Source organism: Sinohyriopsis cumingii, chromosome 12, assembly GCF_028554795.1.
Source record: "Sinohyriopsis cumingii isolate HCF-2022 chromosome 12, ASM2855479v2, whole genome shotgun sequence".
Lineage (NCBI taxonomy): Eukaryota > Metazoa > Mollusca > Bivalvia > Unionida > Unionidae > Sinohyriopsis > Sinohyriopsis cumingii.
The window spans coordinates 125,666,425-125,691,289 of NC_142972.1; the positions used below are offsets into that span (position 1 = coordinate 125,666,425).

Consider the following 24,865-nt stretch of genomic DNA (forward strand, 5'->3'; position numbering starts at 1 on the left):
AACGTGTTCTAGTTGCTGTAGAACATTCAGTATGGAAAACTTTTTATCACATTACTGTAGCTTCTGCCCATTTAAATCAAAAGCAAAATTTTGGATTTTAAGAAACGCAATACAAGATAATAAGAAATAAACAAAAGTAACCTTTAAGAAATAATTCTGAAGGACCTAGAGTTTTCAACACAAGTTTTGTTTAAATTGACATTATTGTCTGACTGAGGCTGTAGGTATGATCGACCGCTCCGGTGGCCTAGTGGTTAGAGCGTCCGCCTCGGATGCGGGAGGTCGTGGATTCGGTCCAAAGACTTATAAAAATGGTACTAACAGCTGCCTCGCTTGGCGCTCAGCATTAAGAGGTTAGTGTTAGGACTGGTCGGCCTGGTGTCAGGATAATGTGACTGGGTGGGACATCATGCCACATGGTTGCGGCATGATGCCCCCGTGCTAGACATTACTATAAACTGCCACAATGCAGACATCGTAGCGATATGACTGAAAAATTGCTAAAGGTACATTAAAAACCCAAGTCACACACCCCCCTAGGTATGTTGATTCTACCGTCTTCGGAGACAGTTTGTGCCAGATTGTCAGGAAACTGCTAGATATTTCTGATTGGTGAATACAAGTGAAGTTTCCGAATAAACTCGAAGCAAACATCAGTGTGATCAGCGGATGATACGGTTTGCATTTTGGGGGGTGGGTGGGTGGTGGTGACATTTATTTGCTCATATTTTAATGAATTTTAACAAAACGTCTAGTCTTGAAATGTATCATTAAAAAAAATAAATCTTTGTTTTTCTTTACGATCTTCAGCAATCTGACTGATTAGAACCATTTTAATTGCGTTGGTTCAGTTTCTCATTTCATTGGGTCCTGTACACTAGTGCTGTTTTTCTGACCATTCGCGGAGAATTGTGGGCCAATAAATTGCAAGGTAATGTTTCTTTACAACATCTATACAAATCAGTGTAGCGGAAATTAAAAATCCATTGTACATTGTAAACAAGAACTCAGCATAGAAAATCATTTGAACATATAGAAAGGTTTTATTTATCCAAAATTTGTAGAGAGACAGCGAAAGAGAGAGAGGGGATGGTGTGGGGTGGGGGTGGGTGCCATGACAGTTGACATGTCACATTTTTTTCATCCAAGTTTTAACATATTAAGAACATCTGGCGGAAGTCACGCTGAATTGTTTATTAAAGTGGAATCTAGTAGACAAGCTTTGTCTGGCAGGTAAAAAGAAGTAGAATTTTAATGTTTTGTTTGAAATTGTGCTCTATAAAAACTGATGAAAGTACACATTCTGTTCCCTTCCAGCTGCAATTTAAATAAATAATTTCTATAGATTTTAAGTGAAAACATTTTAACTTATTCCCCCTCTTAAATACTGAAAGCTGTCCTCGTGGATTGAGAATTTGGGCCAAGAAAAATCATCCGAAGCTTTGTGGTGATTCATATAGAAATAAAGTGCGTGTTTTGGGACGGAAGTGAACGTCAGTAAATTACATTCAAGCGTAGGATTGGATAAATCGAACGGTGGAAGTATAATACAAGGCACTGTAGCGGACAAAAGTTGGTTCAATGAGAAAATAGCAGTTTAAATTTCATTGTTCTGTGTCAACAATTCCAAGTTTACATGTTGAATTAAATCATTGGTGTTGAAATTATATTTCATCTGTCTAGTTTTTAAATCTTATCTGTTGGATTATACAGCGTTGATGGATGGTTCCGTTTATGGTATTGAAAAATCCCGTCAATATGCAAGACATTCCTTTACGTTAACTCCTGTATTTACTCTTAGACTTTTTTCTTCTATTGAATATATGACATGTCTTTTGTAAGCTCGTATGAGATGACTGTCTGGTCAACGATTGTACGAAATGATCGAGTCCTCCCACCCCCATCCCCCGCACAAATAAAGCAAACACAAACCTGCATAACACGGTCGCAAATGACTTTAATTATGTTTTTAAGATTTAAAAATTCCATAGATGAAATCCTTATAATAAGAGGCCGCTTAAATATCAGAAAAGATTAAGTGACTTCATGTCAGATTTACATTTAGGTCACTGCTTCATGGATTTTAGTCCCAGAGTAATACAGAGATTTCTACGTAGATGCATCTCGATGAGTACCAAAAATATCAGCAAAAGTAGGTCTTTTTGATCTGTTTGTCCTTCAGTGCTTCACTCAGTCTTTTGTTTGGAACCTAGATTAGTGAGAAGCAAAACATAGCCGTCACTTTTCTGACGGTGGCGATTGCGTTGTCAACAGTTTAGGTTTTTGTTGCAAATGTTTTTTTAATTGCATTGATTTTCTAAACAATCTTCAAAGGATTCTCCTCATTCTTGGCATGAATATTTACGAATCTAAGACAACTCATTCTATAACATGTTTACGGCCACTTTTCCTTGGATAAAAGGACACAGAAAATTTTCGTTATGATTTCATGTGCAGTTTTATCTGCTAATATTTCCTAAACTAAATCTTTTGATTCTCATTATGCTTGATGTTTATCATTACGAAGCTAAGTCAATTCATTCTATGACTAAGACATTAATTTGGAACTATGGTGAATTCAGTGAAGGACAATTTGGATTCTATTATTGTGATACATCAAAAGACTTTAAGGACATCGCTACATTCCAGGTCTTTGGCACATTATCACATTCAAGATTTCAGGCACATCAACACATTAAATATTGGAATTGATTTGGAACACCACTGGGATTCAATAGGAGCTTCATACATTTGGAGTCTTGTGATAGAACGTTTAAGACTATTTTGGATTTAATTCAAATATCATAAGTTCTTTTTAAATGTTCACTTTGTATTCTAGGGAAATAAAGTATTTGTTGAATTTTACAAGACTTGTTTGTTTTTGCTATTTTCTTTTACTTAGTTTAAAGACACAGTCAAAGCAAATGCAACACGCTAAAAGAGGAAACTGACAATGTTACAAGTAGGGGGTGAGCATCAAAGACTGCATAACAATGTTAAAGGAAGGGGATAAACAAGGGCTGTATATCAATGTTACAAGTATAGGATTGACAACAAGGACTGTATATCAATGTTACAAGTCGGGGAATGACAACAAGGACTATAAAACATTGTTACAAGTAGAGGATTGAAAACAAGAACCATATAACAATGTTACAAGTCGGAGAATGACAACAAGGACTAAAAAACTATGTTACAAGTAGAGGACTGAAAACAAAAACTATATAAGAATGTTACAAGTACTTGATTGACAACGAGGACAATATAAAGACCAACAGCTTTAACTAACAAATATTATTGTCACTGGGAAAGAAAGTCTTGCTAAAGTAGACACTAATAACATCAAATGAAACCTTCGATCTACTGTGAAAAGGACTGAATCGTCAAAGAAAATCATTTGGAAGTTTTAGGTAAAAATAAAAACATAGAGTAAAGTATGAACAAATTAATTCTGAAACAAGAAATTGAGACAAAAGAGACTGAACAAATTTATAACTTGCTTTAAACTGACCTTGATACATACATACATATATACATACATACATACATATACACACACACACATACATACATACTTACATACATACATACATACATACACAAACACATACATACACACATACATACATACATACATACATGCATACATACATACATACATACATACATACATGTAAGAGCTTAACGTTGTTTTTTCTGAGTTTATCGTGGTATAAACTGTCAGTTGCCGATTCACACGACAAATAACGCCCGAAGGGCGTTATGTAAGCTGTGTGAGTCGGCAACTGACAGTTTATACCACGATAAACTCAGAAAAAACAACGTTAAACTCTTATAATTTAAATTTTAATTATTTATTATGTTATTTTGTTTGCACCATTTAAAAAAAAACAAACAACAGAAATCTTAATTGAGCGTAGTAATACATGTTTGGGGTTTTTCTGTTACGTAGCTATATATAGCACTTGAGATTGTCCTGCTTGATCGTAATCAGGTCATCATAATAATAGTCCTTCAACCAATGGAAGCCAAATTTATTCAATTTTTTTTATTTTTTTAATTTAAGAATGTTGTTTTCCTTTAATGCTTACTTCGTGTCTGCCTTCACTGGCAGAATTTACCTTATGCTTTATACGTGACTCTATTTATAGAAGTGGAAAAGTAGTTCTCCTTACAGTTCATACAGAAATGAACGCAATTCATTTTGATCACGTGGTAACATTCTGACCAATGGAAATATTACTTTCCTGTACCAGCTACTGTCATTGCAATTAGACATACATAACCGTTAAAGATAAATATAGATATTCGAGTATCTACACATTCATGCAAGTGGTGTAATATTGATTTATCATTGATGCATAGCCCTAAGGAGCGGTATCAATAAGCGAGGATAAGAGATTTTACACGAATGGTATACTAGCATAGTAAATACTAGGGTAGAAAGTTTCCTTGCAGACCTTACATGCATGCATGTATCTACCACCCAACAGTTGCTCGAGGACCATGAATATTACTGTGGTGGAATCGGTGAGAACCTGCAACGTACAAATTATGCCAGAGCATGGCAATAGCATTCTAAAGTTAAGCGCGATGCACGAAAACTGAAAGTCTTCTATTGGATCTACTCGGACTTTGAATGCTTGAATGTTTCCGTGGAAGCCTCGCTTTCCGTTGACCAAACCAATGCAACGGAAGTTGCTGAACAAGCCTCATGTAGGTATGGTTTCTTTGTGGTCAGATGGGATGGAGCGACAGAGCCACCAATGTTGTCTAATGGTGAGGATTCAGTTGAGGTGTATCTTAAATCGCTCTAGGTTGCCGTGAGGTTGATTCAACAACAGCTTTCCTCAACAGCAGACATGATACGTCCAACTGTGGTATTTGTAAGTTTCCCACCGGTCATGAAGCGCGTGACCTTTGTCACATCGCTGATATTTACAGAAAGGAGAGCACAGTGCATATAATCTGAAGGTGCGGTTTTATCCAGGTAAAACAAAACTCCCGGCGACGCTTCGTAACCTACGCAGGTGTGATGGCCACATCGTCATGCGAAGGATTGTGTCAGCGGCTAATTCGACAATAAGTGTCATCACCAATAACACGGAGACATATAGTAAATTTAGGCTGAGACAACTGCATTTAATTGACCTGTTTCAGTTTCTTAATTACACCCTGAATAAATTTGTAAACAAACTTGCAACCAATGGGAACGATGGTTTTAAGAGTATTCATCTATATGGTGGCGCCAACGATGAAATATTTACTTTGTTCAGTCGTAAATAAATTTGTCGCTACGAGTACATGAGCTACTGGAAAAAGTTTACTGTAATTCAGTTGCCTCCTATTAAAGCATTTTTTCATCACAATCTCGTAAATGTATTCCTGTCAGCGACTACATGTACGCGAACAGTTTCTGGTCCGCGTTTGGTTGTCAAAATCTTGACAACTATAACGATTTGCATTTGTGTACGGATGTAGCTCTGTTCCCGGATGTGATTGAGACATTATTCAACACGGCTATTGATTGGTTAATTCCCATCCAGCTCACTATTTCTCATCCCTGGGAACGGCATAGGACGCATAGCTGTCAAAAACAAATGAGCTGCAGTTGAAGACTGATATTAATCAGATTCTATTTTTTAAACTCAGTATCCGTGGTGTTATTTCTATGACAAACCACCAATACACCAGAGCGAATCACCTATGGAGGGATACGAGCCCCCTCCCAAATTAGCGACATCATGTATCTTGTGCAAAAAATCTTCCATGCATAGGACATGATGTAACCAATGTCCTTTGGCGAGTTTCAGTTGAACAAACTCACGAGTATGATAGCAACAGCGACTACAGAGACTTCTTTGAAGTTGATCTGGATAATCTAGATATTCACACCAATAACGATTATCCCCTAGCTCCGAAAGCACTGTCTGTGCTCCGCGAGTGGTTGTCCCCACACCCGTGCGAACTCTTTAATGCTTCCAGACCAAAGTTCACCTAATGTGTTAAGCTTTTCCAAAATGTTCGTTGACTAGGAGAAACTACGAACTTAACCTGTGTATTTAACAATTGTGTCTGCGGTTGGGGATGCGTATGATGCCGGTCCAAGACTGTAAATTCATCCACGGGCTATATTGCGCCAGTAGCCCGACGTTGCCAGCTTTCTAAATCACCCAATCTACACAGATAGCAAACCAAATTGTTTCCGAGTAGGGCTTCTATTTGTAGTTGTGAAAATGATTTGAGGGTAATACGGATAGCCTTTTTCCTATTCGCCTGAGCTAGTTTTAACGAATCGCGCATGTGATTTCATTATCAACACTTCCGGCTGTACCACTCACAAGCGAGATTGAATCGTTCCACAGTGGGTTGATCGCGATGTAGTTGTTGTTGTTGTTGTGGAGTTTAATGCCATTTTTCAGCACACGATATGCTATGCATGACGACCAGTATTAACGGTGGAGGAAGAACCCGGGAAACCCCCGGAAAGAACCACCGACCCACGAGAAGCTACTGGCAAACTTTCTCACATACCCACATTGGCCGCGTCCTAGACTATAACCCACGCAGACAGAGGTGATATGGCAGTGATCCATAACGGAGAGCGCTTTAGACCACTCGGCCACTCGGGGCCCCGATCGCGATGTATGTCAGCATGTCTGAGACAAACCCGCACTTAATATTTTACGTATAATGGAGCAACGGCTCTGAGAAATCCTTTCAACAGCCGTGGCCATATTAACGGTTCGCGTCCGTAAGTACGGTTCAACGCGTCTGTGGTACTCGCTTAATCTTCGGACATCAACGGCTCGTTTTCATTGTATCTGCTTACAATACGGACAGTGATTAACGCGTACTTGTACGTTCGTCAGTCGTCCAGCTGATGAACTTCATTTGGTGTGCTCCCAACAAACCATCCATGGGAAATTTCTCTTGGTGCGGGTAGGTAAATCTGCCATAAAGCTGTTTTGACAAGATACACTCGAGTGACCCCATGGGTAACTTTGTCGCGCTCGCTAATTTTCTCATCGGTTATTTCACGCTTCACCGCAGACAGTAGTATTTTTCAGTTTCATGTTTGTTTGTATATTATATCTATATGCTTTACCTCATTTGATGCTCCATTTGACAGTTTTTACAACATATGTCCCACAATACATTCAAGAATGAAAAAGATATACATAAGCACGTTGAAGTACATGGATGTCAGTTCTCGGTTGATGCTGGCGCAACCTTGGACGTTGTAGAGCTTACCAGTGGAGCGTATCTCATGGAATCAGTCAAAGAAGAGATTCGGTGGATGATTTTATTAAAATTTGTCAAAGACTCTACAATTCCCAATTTGAAGAACAGCCCACACTTAGTTCTGCCATCTCAATCAAATCTGAACTGTACGCGGTTTACATCACAATGTCATAGCTAAGAACAGTTCTTGGATCGCCTGGAGATGTTAATGACATTTCCTCAAACCAACGAAATCTGCTAGCAGCACCATGAAGACCTGGATACTCTATTGCACCACACTCTCAGGACTACCTCAACTATTCATATTAATATGACTTGTAACGCCATCGGTGGAAGTTACGAAAGCGGAGAGTCCACAAGTCTATCCACTATGGAAACGGGTGATTTGTGGTCGATTATTCACGCAGCGCCTGTGTAACCTACATTGACCTGTGGCTATTACTAAACAAGATGCAACGCGAATTGCTGATAGCATCAAAACTGTTGCAACGGTCTTTTTAAAAATCAGGGACTGCAAGCGGTTCAGTCGATTCGAGACCGATTGCGAGGATTAGTAACTCGAGCACACCAAAAAGCAATTATACTGTCATCATTAGCAACAATGCAAACTCCAATTGGCAAAATCATCAATGAAGCCGCTCGACAACGTATAACCGATTCCATCATTTCAAATCTGGCAGTGGGAAGTGGATTGCATTTGAAGATGAGAAAAGGGTGTTTAGGAGAAATCTATAATGTACAGGTAAAAGCGATAGCAAAATGCAAAGATGCACTTGATCCCGTGTTTGATCCTGTGTTTGACATGGATTCACCTGTGATGGTAGATCACGGCACCAAAGATTTTCAGTATTATTCTTACCCAGCTAAGTACTTGAGGCCATTAAAAACAATTACAAGTTCAGGACACATCAAGGTATTTTCTTTCGTATGAAGCTTTCTTTTTCTCGAAATTGAATGAAAACTTGCACAGGCCGACAATAACCGTTAGTTCGAAGTTTGAATGTACTATCAATTATATCATAGCATTGTTTGACATTATTCCATCGATGGAAAAGAAATCAAATCAATTATCGGCAAGACAATGTTGACACCATCGCGACGATTCTCAGACTCGCCAAATATTGTGATGATTACGGGATGTCGGCTGGTCCATCTGTGATGGGTTGTTTTTTTACAAGGACTCAAACGAACATGCAGATCAGATCCCGCATATCCAGCTTAAACTAAAATCACCTTTCTATGACCCACAACCCGCTGAAACTGGTTTTTGCGGTGCCCATATGAAAAGTAAAAACCCGAATTTAAACCTTGGCTTTCGATTACAACTTTACGGACCTCAGTTCGTGAATCAGTGTGCGAGGCCTTTCGGTCCCATTTTGGGGCGTTGCAGAGAAATACACAGGGTTATTTTCTTGCCCAAACACTCGGCCGTGTTAACCAACAACGATACTTCCAACCTTGCAATTCGGCACTGCAGGCATTAATGCAGGCCAACTCATGTTGTCAACGTCGACATTGTGAATGCCGACGCTAGTTCCTTCACTGATCACAGAAGCGCATTTGTTGTCGTTTACAAAGTTCCCAACCGCGTCAACATTGTCGTTTCTCGCACTCAGCACAGACTTGAGAATAATATTACTGTTCAAAGACAGTGTACATGACAAATAGAATCTATGATGGTGTTTGGACAAGTAATTCCCAGTCAAGGGGTTACATTATTTGTCTCCACATGAGGCTTGCCTTGTCTCAGTCCCAACCCCAAACGTATTGTTTTTCTCACTCAATATTTTCTTTTAAAGTAAAATGACCTTTTCACTAGTGCAGTCTAGTTCATGTCCAAATGGTTACATGCGGCTCATTAATACAAATATGTTAAGGAGGAATATAGCGTGAACGTTGCATCCGAAGTACACAGCTTACACGAGTGAGCAAAGAAAAATAACAACATAAAACTTTGCATAAAAATGAGGTATTATCACATTTAATATATGAATATTACATGAAATTAACAATAAATAATTAATATTTATTACAAGAAAATTTTCATTTTCATCAGTTCCAATTTATATGGTAAATAATGAAACGATACTGTGTACACAGCTCTACTGTAGTTATATTTAGTACAAGCTGTAACGACGAGTAACATAATGCATTAGATAACTCATGGATAATTAGAGATCTGTGTCACTACCGTATATAACTCTCCTTTTCTTTGGAGGAGGTGAAGCTGTTTGTGTGATACTTATGTTGTAATTAATATTGATTGTAAAATTACCTCAGTATACGAAAGACCCTCCAAATATGGACCCTAGCGGATAGCCATGTGCTAAACTTCACTGATTCTTTGAAAATTTATTTTTCTGTCTTGGAAATATGGCAAGTGCTAGTGAAATTTGCTTCTGGATTAATGTGTGGACGGATAAATGATTCATTCTGGCTGATAAGTGCATTATTTGTCATATCGTAGGTATATTTTTTATTCAACTGGGACACAATGGAGATGCTTAACAAATTTAGAAGAAATCTTTGTTTGACATAACACCTTGCTGGCTGTTACTAAATTTTCTGTAGTTGTTGAGAGAGTTCAGATTTTTGTGGCCAGTAATACGTATAGCCTGAGTATCCCTTGATTAATAGAATCTTTGTTGGGATTTTGGACCAATACAAGGAAATTTCAGTCAAGGGGTTATATTATTTGTCTCTCCACGAGGCTGTGAAGTGTATAGGTCTATAGTCTATGTGCATGGATCAGTGTTTTCTGTCACAGTTCATTCCACACAGCATTGAGAATTTTATTCTATCTGTAGCACAGGCAATTTTAAGGTCAGTGTCATTAAATGAACTAACAGTGTATACTTTGTTTCACACGAAGTACTTAAAACTAGTTAGGTAGCTTTAACTACATTTAATGACGCTGACCTGAAAATGTACTGAGTTAGGCCTGCATATAGAATAAAACTGACCATGTTGTGTGGAAGGAACTAGCATAATACCAAATAGCTCGATATCGTGTGCGTGTGTGTCTTTGTCTCTCTCGAAATGTTTTGTATGGTGTATACTCGAAGCTTGATTGACCTTAAGTTACTATGTTTTTGTTATATATTTGTTGTTGTTGTTGTTTGATTTTAGAACAACTACGTCAGAAACTGATGATGACACCAATGGTTTCTTTTTTTAAAGTAGTTCTGAGTGCGTTGACACCTTGACTGAGACGACTGATCTGAGATGATTAGACTGAGATAAGAAAAGTAAGGTTACCAAAACAGCTAGATTTCTCTGTCGCAAGGGTGAGAAATATAAGTACACAACATGGTCTCTGCACATAAAAACACGTGTTTGTGGCGTTTCAAGATGAAACTTGGCCAACGATCAAACCCATGATGGCATGATATTTGATAAATTATGAGTGTATTAAGTTTCTTTGCAGTTTAACCCACCGAAGAAATATTGCTTAACTTGCAGAGAATCAAGTCACATGCGGATATCGTAAATTATGGATACACCAGCATCAAAACATTGACACAGGTCAGCAAATTTCCCAATACGACTTCACTCATTTGTTCCCAGTTTATTACTTTTCATTAGAACACATGCAATTGTTTAAACAGTCCGTGGACGACTTGTACTTTCATGCATGTTTTACTAATCTGGTTGGTTCCCCTCCTCTCCCCAATTAAGGATCTCTGGCAAGACTCTGTTGTTGGCGGGAGTCGTTTCGAGAAATAGAAACATTCCTCCGGTTTTTGTATTTGTGTCACCTCTGACTTGGATAACATTAATATTGCTCAGGTATTCTTTGGTTGGACCTAATTAAGCTGATTACGCTGTGTTTGGTTTAGTCACACGCGGATTATTCCAGTTAACTTTGCAGCATTATTTTTAATATGACTATGCAATTATTTTTTGTGCTTCTTATTTCCGCAAGATGCATTAGGCTTAACTTATTATTAACTTATGATTATTATTAATATGATGATGATGATGATGATGATTATTATTAGTATTATAACCTTAACTTATCATTATTATTATTATTATTATTATTATTATTATTATTATAACCTTAACATTATTATTATTATTATAACATTAACTTATCATTATTATTATTATTGTTATTATTATTATAACCTTAACATTATTATTATTATTATTATTATTATTATTATTATTATTATTATTATTATAACCTTAACTTTGTGATAAGGCAATATTGTTAATTAGGTTGTTCAATTACAACCACGACGAAGTTTCTCTACTCGCATCAATCATCCTCATTCGGCCCTATGTGCCCGCCAACAAAAGAGTCTTGCCAGAGAACAATCCTGCAAGTGCTTGTTGATTCTGCATAATCACTTCGAATATAGTCTAACAGTACAAATGTATGTTAACAATTACGGACGCTACTCAACCTGACGTGACCATTTAGTAGACCTGAGCCGGTTTACCACCAAAATGGATTTGATCGAGTTTAAAAGCCGGGTTTACGTCGACGTCGACCCGGGCGAGCTTGTTATTTTCCAAGATCAAACGGGAAAACTTAAAACGTCTAACGTGTTTATTTGAGGAGCAGTCACGAAAAACCTGGTCGAAATCAACGAACGTGGGGGAATCAGAGAATCTGTTGTATCGGTTACTTCTATCAAAGACTGCATCAATGTAAAGGCCGCCCAGTTGCTATCAACCTTACCGTCTCCAATACACGTTATAATTCATCATTTCAAGTTACATGAATATTAACGAATGAAGCAGAGAAAAGCAAACCGAGTGCGTAGTAAACAGTAAATGGTCGACTTGTTTTCAGTGGTACTGGAGATGTCTTTGATAGACAAAACATCACATTTTAATAGTGCGCAAGTCCGGAACATAACTTGTTTAACTTAAGCGGAACTAAACGCAGGCGGGGTTCAATAACAGTATTAGAAAATGACAAGTGAATAATGGTCTACCAATATCAGATGTTAGCAATGGCAGTGTTGCCGTCGGAGAAGATATTCAGTTCGAAGGACTCAGCATCTACTCAGTTGTGTACTTAAGTATAGTTGGTGTTTATGTTTAAGATTAGACTCGTCATTACATATACGTAATGATGGATTTTGAACAACCACGCTGTGATGGTGTTGCGGAATTTACCCACGTGGTGATTGATGACCTGGCAAAGGACGTGTCGACAAATATCTACTTCGGAATGGTGTTACCAGACCATCATATATTCTCAGATATAATCTAATCGAGTTCAGCATAGAAATGAAGCTTTGGAACCATCTTGATATACAACTACCAACTCAATGCTGGCTTGGAGTCATAGCGTTAGCATGTTATAATGCCAGACAAAAAGGATACATTGCCGTCATGCATAAAATGAGACCAAAAAAAAAACATTTCTTCAATGATGAAATGAAATTAATCGCCTAATTGAACCCGGTTACATTCCCCTTCAATTGCGTTAAACTAAAAATTGACTCAACTTATATGAGAAAGATCTTAACTGTTATTCAATAAGGACGGTCTTGTCTACGTAACAGTTCTTGGACAAAAACGATAATTACAGGCACAACGCAAAGGCATAATTATACGTTTTTCTAAATAAACTTGGCGCCAAACCCCAGGAACGCGCAATTGCCTGACACTAAATATTCTCCTAGAAATATTTTCTATGATTGTATGACGGCTGTACAAGTAAACAAAAGTGCTTGACTGGAAGAGCGTGTGCGAATAGCAACTGAACAATACCAACCTGCCGAGTACTTAGTCTCCACGATGACAATATTAATAGAAGGACTATAACAGATCCTCAAAGATACCGACACGAAAAAGTAGTTGAGATGAAATCTCCAAGAAAACTGTTTTACTGGCCAAATATTAACACGTTTTTGTCGTAGGTGCTATTTTCGTAATCACTGCATCAACCACCGTTGACCTCGGTTTCGCTAGAATTGTAACTACAGCAACTATCATAGGTACACCGATTTGATGTGTTGTTGGAGCCAAATTAACAGTAACATGTGACTCGAGCGGTGCTGATAAAATAATATTGTTACGGCTGAATTTGCGAATACGTGTCTATTCATAAATTCTTGCGGCGGCACAAAATAGCATCAATACAATTACCAAACTGTACTCGATGGCTATCGAGGATAAAACGATTAGCGTGGGTTAGTTCGAAATAGTTGTGATAGAAATGGAAAACCACCGGCGATTCCTCGGACATATACGGATCGGTGAATTAGAAACTCCAAACAGATATCTGATTTACAGACAATGAAAGCTGAGTAAATGGTTGCCTTTGTACTTTGATCTATCCAGCAGTGGAGCGCATATGATAATCTCTTGTGTGAGGCTCACACTGGTCAAAGTTCGTATGTCGTATGTTTAAATCATATGAACAACGAGTTGTATGGTTGTATGGCAATATTGGTTTGTTAGATTACTGATCAAGGTCCGGTCGTGACATTCCTCTCGCTGGGGTACCTTATGGTAACTTAATGCGCGCACTCGTGTGTGATCAGTGATCAAAAATTATTATTATTATTATTATTATTATTATTATTTAAAGAGGTTGGGCCATTCATCTACCATTTTAGAGAACTCGGTTTATACTTTTGGGGAGATTTTTTCCCGATAATTGTTACCGAAAATAAGGATCTGATTTATTTATTTTCTTGGTGTTGTTTACATAAGAATTGGAAAAGACGCTGAGACCACCTTTCAACGTTTTGAATGCACGATAGTATTTTCCTTATTCATTGCGAAAATTGGCATGCTTTATTTGAATCTATCGATCACCATATTAAATGCAAGTGTACAGTTAGTCCTTTCAATTTCCTAAATTGTCTCGGAATCACTGTTCATTTCACATAACGCAGATAATGCAAATGTATTACTGACCCACTTGGTGGATTAGGCGACTCCTTTTAACCCCCAGGACCTGAAATCATGAGCGACATCTTCGGCTTGAACGGGGGTTGGGTGAGGTGGATATTAACCGCCAGTCCGACTTGATACTGTTTTATAAACCCTGTTTGGTTATCGGGATAAATAATTACTTACATCTTCTATACTTTTATGTTGCGTGACCCTTTAGTTGACACTGATTTACAATCATTATTCACTTGTAGATTCCCTCTGCCACTTTATACCGGGCGTAACATGCACTTCATAGTTAAACAGGAACAGATGACTAATTCACCTAATGGCTGACAGATAAGGATAATTTAAATGGATGAATAAAACGTTGAAGATAAATAATATCTTGATGCAACTGATAGTACATACACGAAAAGACACGCTTCGCCGGAAGTATTTAAAATTTAGAACCAACAGACTTCACAAAGGATAGAACATGTGAGTAGGCCTATAAACCGTCGAGTGGTGATAATTAGTATACAATTTCACGGTTGTGATACGTTTTGAGTGGTGATAATTAGGATACAGTTTCACAGTTGTGATACGTTTTGAGTGGTGATAATCAGAATGTAAGTTCACATTGTTGACAAAGCGTTAATTCTAATTAAGATTGGTGACAACCGGTATGCAAGTTCATCTGTTTATCTATCTATCCTATTCTATCCTATCCTATCCTATCCTTCTATCTATCTATCTATCTATCTATCTATCTATCTATCTATCTATCTATCTATCTTCTTTTCCATGTCTCGGACTCGACAGCTGTCTTTCTTAAGACTTTCAAGAATATATATTTTTTTCATTTAAATGTTTTTACAGGTATTAGAAGACTCCCGTGATGGTATGGAATCGTATTGTAGCTCTCCTACACCCCCAACACACAGAAGCATAACACATGGATTTGATATATGAGCAACCTAACCGACAGAATGGGATACTAGGCTTGCATTACTTTAGCAAGAAGTATTTGTAGACGAGAATATAATATCGATGGAGGAGGTGGAGATGCAACAGTGCTAATCTCGATGACACTTCGTTAAATCATACAACCTTAAAGATAACTAATTGAACTGACATAGGAGTTAAGAAATGTTGCTAAGAAAAAAGCAATCTACCATTGGCCTGTCCCTTTTTGTCTTAATAATAATAATGTGTTTATGGATGAACTATACTCTATTCATAGAGTCATCAGCTTCTCTTCGAGTACAAAGTTTAACGTCGTTTGTTGCAAACATATCGGACCTAGAAATCCAGGTTTTAAGACCTTCCACGTCAGCTATAGGTGTTATTAGGGCAAATGACACTTCTCATTATCCCGAATACGCCAACAAACGCAGTTATTCCTTGGAGTGTCCAGGACTTTTACCGCCGATAAATATCCGAGATGAACAAAAATGGCTTCCTATTGAAAACTCAACAAAAATGTATGTTTTCTCTGCCTTTTACGATGACATAAACGGGAAACCTTATATTCGATTAATCGGTCTGAGTCAAGGTGAATTTAACGTAATCTTTTGTCAAATATGGTTTATGGGCAAGACAAACATGAGTCAGTCAGACACGCACCGTTTAGAGATAGTGAGAGGAAGCGTTACAACTATTGCCAATCGGGCCTCGAAAAGGTAACATCTTTTTATAATTTATATAAGCCAACAGATTCATCTGAATCCTAATTATACATATCGTGTGTGAAATTTCTATCTGCTATATTCCCTATATTCAAAAGCCCTTTTTCTGTCAATTTTATTAAGTAGTAGAACTGAGGAGTTATAAAATATGCAGGTGTTCTCAAGTATAGTGTCTATGTGTAACATTTTGTGTACACTACTATTCATCGGTGCAAAAGTAATTAGCATTATATATATATATCAGTCCTACCCGCTTATCTAGACGTCCTCTGGTCTGGTCTGGGGTAATACTGTTCACATAAGCGGTTGTCGAGATAAGTGTTATAGACGGGTGGTGGGGGTGAAAAAATATACATTTAGCATATACAGCTGTACATATATGTGAAATTAGTCAGTTTGGGGAAACTTTTAATCAGTGCGTAAGATCTACATTGTGAAAATAAACAATTGAAAATGTAATTAAATTAAAACAAAAGACAAAACCAGTTTGAAGAACACTGGTATTCGGACAATTTATGTTTGTGTTACCTTTGAGCTAGGGGGCCCCGAGTGGCCGAGTGGTCTAAAGCACTTTCCGTTACGGATCACTGCCATCTCACCTCTGTCTGCGTGGATTCGAGTCTCGGATTCAGCCAATGTGGGTATGTGAGAAAGCTTGCAAGCAGCTTCTCGTGGGTCGGTGGTTCTTCCCGGGGTTTTCCCGGGTTCTTCCTCCACTATTAATACTGGCCGCCATGCATAGCCTATCATGTGCTGAAAAATGGCGTTAAACCCCACAACAACAACAACTACCTTTTAGCTATACTGTATAATCTACTGTCAACCAACATGCCAGCAGCACGTGGCTGCACGTGCATACATTGCTCTAGATTTTGGGTTGCCTGACACAACAGAGGCAAACTTAACGAGGCTGCACAAAGAAAAGAGGTTACTCAAAGGGAAATGAAAAAGAAGTCACCAAGTTTTTAATTAATTAAGCATAGAAATGGTACTTTTGTAAAACAGAGTAACCCATGTAATTAAGAATATTCAATACATTAAATTCAAATGTAATTTAATTAAAATTTAAGGTAATTATAATTAGATCCCTTTAGCATAACGGGCGGAGAAGCGGATAGTTCTGAATTGTATGCAAACGTCTGTTTTAGCCTTGATAGGTGTTCTCTCTGTGTGAGACGCTGCAACGTTTCCAAATGTTCATTTCCTTCTTTCGATATATTAGTCTGATTGAGTCTGATTGTGAAAAAAAAGTCTGGTCAAACTATCCCACAATGAAAACGCCGCCGCTGTTAGCCATAGCAAGTATAAAGTTCTTTTTTCCAACAGAAAACGAAACTTGCAAGATACAATTGATTTATTCCAATCTCAGATAACTTTTGAAATGCAACAATTGATCCGATTTCACAGCCTTTATATACAAATTTGGTACCGACTTCCTTTAATGAAGGGTGCGTTGTTTTTATAAGATTTTGGCTGGCTTGTATTCATGAAGGGTGCTTCGTTTTTATAAAAGATTGTAACTATCGTGTTTTGATAAAGGGTGCAGTGTTTTATAAAAGATTGTAGGTGGATTGTTTTGATGATATGTGCACATGCTACGTGTTGAAGTTACCGCGGAAACAAACTTCAGAAGACCAAACATATGCCCTCTGCGACGGCAAAACTAAAGCCTTGTGGACATCAATAACTGCTGGCTTGTTGAGATAAACGATAAGAAAACAAAGAATTTGTTCAAGTTGAGACCGATGGCTTCTGTCGACATGTGTTTTTTGTTATTATCTCGACGTCGACATAAGCATTACATATTTGGTAGGAATAATAGACCACGGAACTAGGACTTTTTTTGTCGACATAGATGGCTTGTCGACATAAGTGATGTCGACATAAATGGGTAGTACTGTATATATATATATATATATATATATATATATATATAATCAGTTAGTGACATGATATATTTTTCGTTGCCCTCTACGAAACGACTACATGATAATAGATATTTCAACTAGACGTATCGCTAGACAATGTAACTAAGAAGTTTTAAGTGATCCTGGATTGCTGGAACTCTTACCGATGTAAAAATAACAATTATTTCAAAATTAAGAGTAAAAGGTAATGGCTTCTATTTAATTTCAGATATCAAGAAGTCTTCTACTTGTGCCCAGTAGCTAATGACAAAGTACCCACAGTCGTTTCCGTGGTGGCTGCTAAATGTCAGGAACCATACAATATTATTTCCGTGATGCCGCGGTCACAACAGGTTAAGACGAAGCGGAATTTTACGATATGTTTGTCTCCCCTTAATATAAATTACAGCAGAGCCTATGAACTAGTTGAGTGGTTGGAACTCAACGGAATTCTTGGTGCGGACTTCTTTGTCATCTATAATTACTCATCCTCACCCAACATTCGTAAAGTGCTAAAACTGTATTCGGATCGAAGATTAGTAGACGTAATACAATGGCCGCTTCCGATGGCAGTGGATACTTGGCCACCATCCGATATAAAATCTGAAGTCACATATTATGGCCAAACTGCAGCTCTCAATGATTGCCTGTACAGAAGTAGGCCCAACACAAAGTTCTTAATTAATATCGACCTCGATGAATTCATAATTCCAAGAAGCAACGGTAGCTACAGTTGGTGGGACATGTTGAAGCTCTTGCCTAGGGCAAACGGATACACGTTTCTCAACACATTCTTCCGAAAGGATTGGCCTGATTATCATACCTCTGGAAATAAGTTGCTGGTCAATCCTGGCTATCTAAGTGACGTTGAGAGTTACAATCTTATAACCTTAAAGAAACTACAAAGAGAAAACCTAATCCTCCCTAAGGGACAAAGAAGCAAGTACATGGTGAATCCGGAAGAGGTTATTAGCATTAGAATTCATGATATTTGGAAATATAGAAGCGAACAAGAAACCATTGGTGTTGATCCCAACATTGGGTTACTTCATCACTACAGAAATTGGTTTAATCCGGGGGTAGGGACGAAGGTAGTGGACACTAGGCTGCTTATTTATCAGGATGAACTTGTTCATCGAGTCCGAAGCATTTGGTCAAGATTAAATGGTGTCCCTCTCGATCTCTAACAGCAGACTGACAGCTGCAAATCAAATTTAGTTCAGTGTAACAGTTTAGTCTCCAAAACTGTAAAACAACAAAACTGTTTGATTCGGTGGAAATATGTACCGTTTTTATTTCTGTACCATTTTCAGTGATGTTTATTGGACAACACTTACTTATGAACTTCAGCAGGTGCGATTCTGTCATAAGTATTGTAAGTACGCCATGAAACAGAAAGAGCTGGTTACTGGTAAAACAATGTGCCCCATCCCACATTGTCAAGAAATTAATTCTTTAAAAATAGGAATGGAATAAAATTAGATACAAAAATGTGATATACGTCTACGTCACGATCGCATAAAGACATCCGCTGAGTAATCATTAAAACCACTCATATGATATTATACGGTATTTTCTTGTGTAAGTTATTATTATATCCTGACGTAATTGAGTAGTCTTTATTTAATCATTCCAAAGACATATCATAATTCTGCATTCTGTACGGGAAATTAAATTAAACCTTGCTTGTATCATTTGGCACATCATAAATATTGTTTATTTCGTTAGAACATATTTCTAGAAATGAGCAAAGTTTAAATTCTTCTATATATAAAATCTGGAGTATTGATTTACATTTTGTGCTAAGGGTGTATACATTCGAACACGTTATGAATTGTTGCCGTAAAAGTAATTCAGTATCGATTAGGACTGAAATTTCAATGTTTTTCATTGTCATTTGTGATTATTTTTTTTAAAAGTGGTTTCATTATTACTACGGTATGCAATTAAATTGTTTATTTATCTATTCCATGTTCTATTCCTCTACTTCCTTTTTTCATTTTTCAATGTGAAACGACAACTTGTATTCTCTGTATCCATGATTTCTCACTACTAACTGCAGTTTTGCGAACTAATTATGGTATGTACCTATCATTTGACGGACAAACTGATTAATTAATGTTATGTACCTATCGATCGACGGATAAATGGATTAATTAATGTTATGTACCTATCGATCGACGGATAAATGGATTAATTATTGTTATGTACCGATCAATTATTGAGTGACAAACTAATTATTTTGTTGTAATTATCGACTCACGAACAAACTCATTAATTATATTATGTATCTCTCAACTAACGAATTAATTTACGTTATGTACTTATCGACTGAGGACAAACTCATTAATTATGTAATGTATCTCTCAACTAACGAATTAATTTACGTTTTGTACTTATCGACTGAGGACAAACTCATTAATTATGTTATTTACTGATCGATTGACGGACAAACTGATTAATTATATTATGTACCAATCGATTGGCGCACAAACTGTTTGTCAATGTAAACATTGCTGCACACAGAGTGCGGAATTGCATACTATATCCCCCAAATGTTGACTGTGCGATCTCTGTGCGCTCTTTTATTAAACAAATGACCCCTACCACTTTTCTTTAGTGGATGTTGACGCTATCAATGACCAAAGTCACTAATGGTGATAAAGCCTGAAAGATAGCAATGGATATCAAATCATAATAACGTATCTGGCAATGAAAACATTCAAGATTTGTACTAGCAGCTCAGTTGCAATATAATAGTAGTTTTTAAGGGTTATTGAGTGATTTATGATATCATGTGCACACCAAACACCGCCAGAGCGTTCAATCCAGATGATTTTATTCTTGGATTAACATTTCCAGGGTTCTTTTTTTCAAGCATGAACTTACACGGCTTTTTACTGAACTTGTGCAGATAATTTCAAAAAGATGTTATACTGCTTCTAACGTCATTCTGCTTTGCCATTCATAGTGTAGTGTGGGACTGAATTCGCCGTCATTTTTGGCGACTTCTCCCTTTTACGCTGCTTCGCTCCGTCGAAGTGTATGCGAGATGGAATTTGGTAGTCTCGTTGAACCAGACTTTCCAGTGACCCATCAGATAGATCATCCCCATTAGAAGGTCCGATAAACAAATGGGAAAAAAGAGTTGGAATCATAACGCAAGAAACTCACTTTCCGAAATATCGGAAACGATATTTGATTGGCTGATGACATGACTTGATGTCTTTCATTCCTATCCTCATTTCATATTTTGTACAGGGTTTGATTCTTAAAGAAAAAGAATTTTTTGGGTTGTCCCCCACTGCCTATCCTAATTATTTAAAAAATATAGTGTATATTGCAAAAATAACTTTTATTTCCTATTATTTTGGTGTATGGTTGATGAGTGTACTGTGGTTTAGAGAGAACACCACTTGTCTTTAGATGTGCAACTCTCTAGAAACTATCATTTCCGACTGGTCATTTTTACTTCCTGGAACTCAGAAGTAAATTGGAAACATTAATCAACCCAATACATTTTCTTTATTTTAATTTGTTTCTTTTTGTGTGTGTGTGTTAAAATATTTTTTATAATTGTATTTGCCTTTTTAGAAGTTGGTATTTTCTACTCTAGCAAAATTTCTTCCCTGTTTTAATACCTTATAACTTTAGTGTAATTTGAACTAGTTCAAGCACATGGGATAAGCCTTTCCGATCAAATGTCTGCTTTAGGCAGCTCTTAGTTTCCATAATACCATATATGATAACGAAACTTCAGTTACAATACATGAATGTAGCATAGATGTTTGACAAAATGATCTCCACTATGTTTGACAAGATCATCTCCACTATGTTCGTTGTAAATGCACCTAGCATCACCTTATAACTGCCTCGCGTTCAGAAGTACTTAATAACCGTAGAGAGGAACCTTAAGTGATTTTTGTTGAGAAGATGACGTCTTACACATTGACATTTTTATTGGTTGATTGAGACACTTTTGTTGCATCGGTAGTGGTGCAAAATTATATCCTTTTAAGTTTTCAATGTTTTCTGAGTTTAAATGATAGCAGAAAATAGATACATAACATGTTAGATACGGATGTATTTGTAGTTTTACTTCTGCAATCGATAACAGAAATCAATGAAGCATATAGTAATTAGACCGTCCTATGAGAATGGTCTCACAGAGCCAAGAGAGTGTCTCGTTGAACTAGACTTGAAATTTAGTAGAATTCACATGGTATTCAGGGCATATACATACAGCAATAATGTATAAAAGTCAGTAACTTCCTATAGTCAAGAGTCTTGTTCAGACAAAACTGAATTTCAGACCATCACGGTGCCTATCTTCCTTCATCATATGTAGGTGCTTAATAAACATATTTGCTATATGCATACATGTGAAATAAAAACAAATATTCGTAAAATAATTTTCACATAATATTCGTAAGATAATTTTCACATCTTTTCATAAGTATGTTTTTTTCATGTGAAAAAGATATCGTTTAATGTTCACACGGCTATTGCTTATACTCTATAATAGCTTCTAGGATTAACAAAATACGCAACAGTGCTGTCACATATGCGGTATACCCTCTAGGTCATTTGGTACGTTTGATAGGTATACCTCAATTTTTTTTTTTTTTCACGCCTTTAAACTAGATACACGCCCTTCGTCAATGCATTTTTAAACTCACTTGCACAACGTTGTGAAATACTTCGTTTGAAGAAAGATAAACAAAATCAAATTTAGCACTAGTCAACAAGAAAGGGCTGTCATTAGTAGGTTAGAAAGTCAAATTTCTGCAGCATTGTGAAGCTACTAACTGTTGAAGGTTTTTCACAAGCTGATCAGTAGTTCAGCTATTTCTTGATTTTTTTAATAACATAAATAAATTTTCTTAACATTCGTAATATATAGTGCGCCAGTAGCGATCGTATTCTATTCTCGAATTAATAAATATATTGAATAATACATTTATCAATTAAATGGACGAGAAAAATATTTGGTATCTATTTTGGGGAGTTTTGAGATGAAAAAATCGTTTACTTTGTCACGAACAAACATATCCATCTGATTTTGATCAACTAATGCTATGCTTAATTGCATCAGATGTTTAGACAATAATTTTAAAGATAGTGAGAATGGAGTCATTACGGAATAAAATAAATTACAAATGTTACTGTGGTATAAGTTTAATAACGTCATCTAAATCCATAATAAAATACACTCCCAACGCTTAGGTAGTCGAGTAGAGTTGCAATGTAGTAGAGGGTCAGATCTGCAGTCTTATCAAGTACGAAGTCGACAATCATATGCAAAAATAGTCATTGTTTTAAATATAAACAAGTAGCCTGACCCGTTCTAATGTACACTTACTTTAGAGACTGATAAATGACTATATTTGGTAGTGTTCTTAAAGCGATGTGCACAAAGATTTATCTGGCTGAGGTCGTATAATTACAACATGACGGCGTTGCTCAAGAGCTAACGTCCTGCGTAATGAAACTGAAACATGAAATACAATACATTATCGACTTGTACAGGATGGTAAACACTGTATACATTGTGTATAAGGATGTAGATACAAAAGAGCGATGCAAACATTGTTATTGCTGTTAAATCAGACCTGATATGTAATAATTATTGCGAGCTTTGAAACTGTTTTTTAATTTACGATGATGACTCAACATGCACAATGTGTTAAACAGTTGACTGTTGCATAGGTCACGTCTATTGTATATGCTATACAGCCGATATAAATATTTTATGTAGTCACTTATCCAAAAAGAAACCTGTCCAATGTTTGTTCTCGCTTCGATAATTCTTTCATTTATTCAGCATTTTAGTAAAGTTCATCTATATCGTACAAATTTTTGTATCATCCTCTGTTTATTTCAACATATATCATTTCAGATTTCATCGGTTGGTTTGTCAAGTCTGCTAGATGTATACATTTTTTCTCTTTAAAGCTTATTTCGTTTGATACAAGATTGAATGTTTCATTTGGTTTTCATTTATCTGATTTGGTTACACCTTCCTGCACAATATTTCACAGCTCTAGTTACTGTATGCTTTCTTGCTGCTAGCGTATTTTCGGGTTTGGAAGATTTAAGCGATTTAAATTCATCCAACTGCTTTTGATGTTGTTTTTATTAAAACATTGTATGTTGTTTTTATTAAACATTGTATGTTGTTTTTATTAAAACATTGTATGTTGTTTTTATTAAAACATTGTATGTTGTTTTTATTAAAACATTGTATGTTGTTTTTATTAAAACATTGTATGTTGTTTTTATTAAACATTGTATGTTGTTTTTATTAAACATTGTATGTTGTTTTTATTAAACATTGTATGTTGTTTTTATTAAACATTGTATGTTGTTTGTTTTTTAGATTCCAAGTGTCCCTTGCAAAGTATGGACAATAAGAACACAACTTGGAAAAGAAAACTATTTAAACAAGTTAAAACTGAGTCAATGAGTATGTCACTAACAAGACCTAAAAGGAAGAGTCTAAATATCACTGAATACTAATTTAATTTGCCAATATGTATAAATAGTAAAATTAAAATGTCACTAACTGAACGACCTTGTCATTTAAAATAACGTTTAATAATAAACAAATTATATGCCAAAAAAAAAAAAAAAAAACAAAGTCCCGTAGCTACAGCTAAACAATTGAAAAGAAAACACACGTAGAGCTTGGTAGAAATTAATGTTCTTTAAGAACCATTTTGTGAAATCATCAAAATCACAACTAAAAAAAAATTTCATGAAGAAAACTTTGCATACGAATTCTAGAAAAGAAATGATCCATGGATGTGATGTAAAAGATCGGCGAGCAAATCGAGTAGCACTCCGTGGACACTGAAAAATATAAAACAATTTTTTTTTTTTTTTTAAAATTACAGTATGCGAAAGATTTGTTCCATCCAGCCTATGAGTCCGCATCTAAAGTCTATGATATATAAGAAAGTGAAAAATATGATTTTAGCTCACTGGTGTAAATTTGGAAATGTATCAGAGCATTGAAATCGGGAGATTTTTTCCGATGAAACATTGTAATAAATAATTCAAAAACTTGTAAGAGAAATATTGCTGAATTAAATTCAAAGGTTCTGATATGGAAAAAATGAATGAATAATCGAATAATTCTAGACTGCAAATATTGAAATGCATTAAACGTTAATAAAT

The 24,865-nt window shown here is 36.3% G+C and overlaps 1 protein-coding gene across 9 annotated transcripts in view; it reads left to right on the forward strand.

Annotated features, from left to right (window-relative positions):
* LOC149787407 (uncharacterized) overlaps nucleotides 1-24,561 on the forward strand; it is a 36,791-nt gene extending 12,230 nt beyond the window's left edge. For 2 of the 9 annotated variants that reach the window (XM_089978002.1, XM_089978007.1), the window contains 2 exons: nucleotides 14,971-15,773; nucleotides 17,916-24,561. In XM_089978002.1, coding sequence (XP_089834128.1) covers nucleotides 15,241-15,773; nucleotides 17,916-18,873 — 1,491 coding nt within the window. In that variant the 5' untranslated portion in view covers nucleotides 14,971-15,240 and the 3' untranslated portion in view covers nucleotides 18,874-24,561. Of the gene's footprint in view, nucleotides 1-9,388; nucleotides 9,709-9,737; nucleotides 10,771-14,363; nucleotides 14,590-14,611; nucleotides 14,721-14,970; nucleotides 15,774-17,915 lie in introns of those variants that run through there. The other 7 variants (XM_089978005.1, XM_089978000.1, XM_089978006.1 and 4 more) reach the window with 7 other exon arrangements.
* Nucleotides 24,562-24,865: the final 304 nt, after the last annotated feature.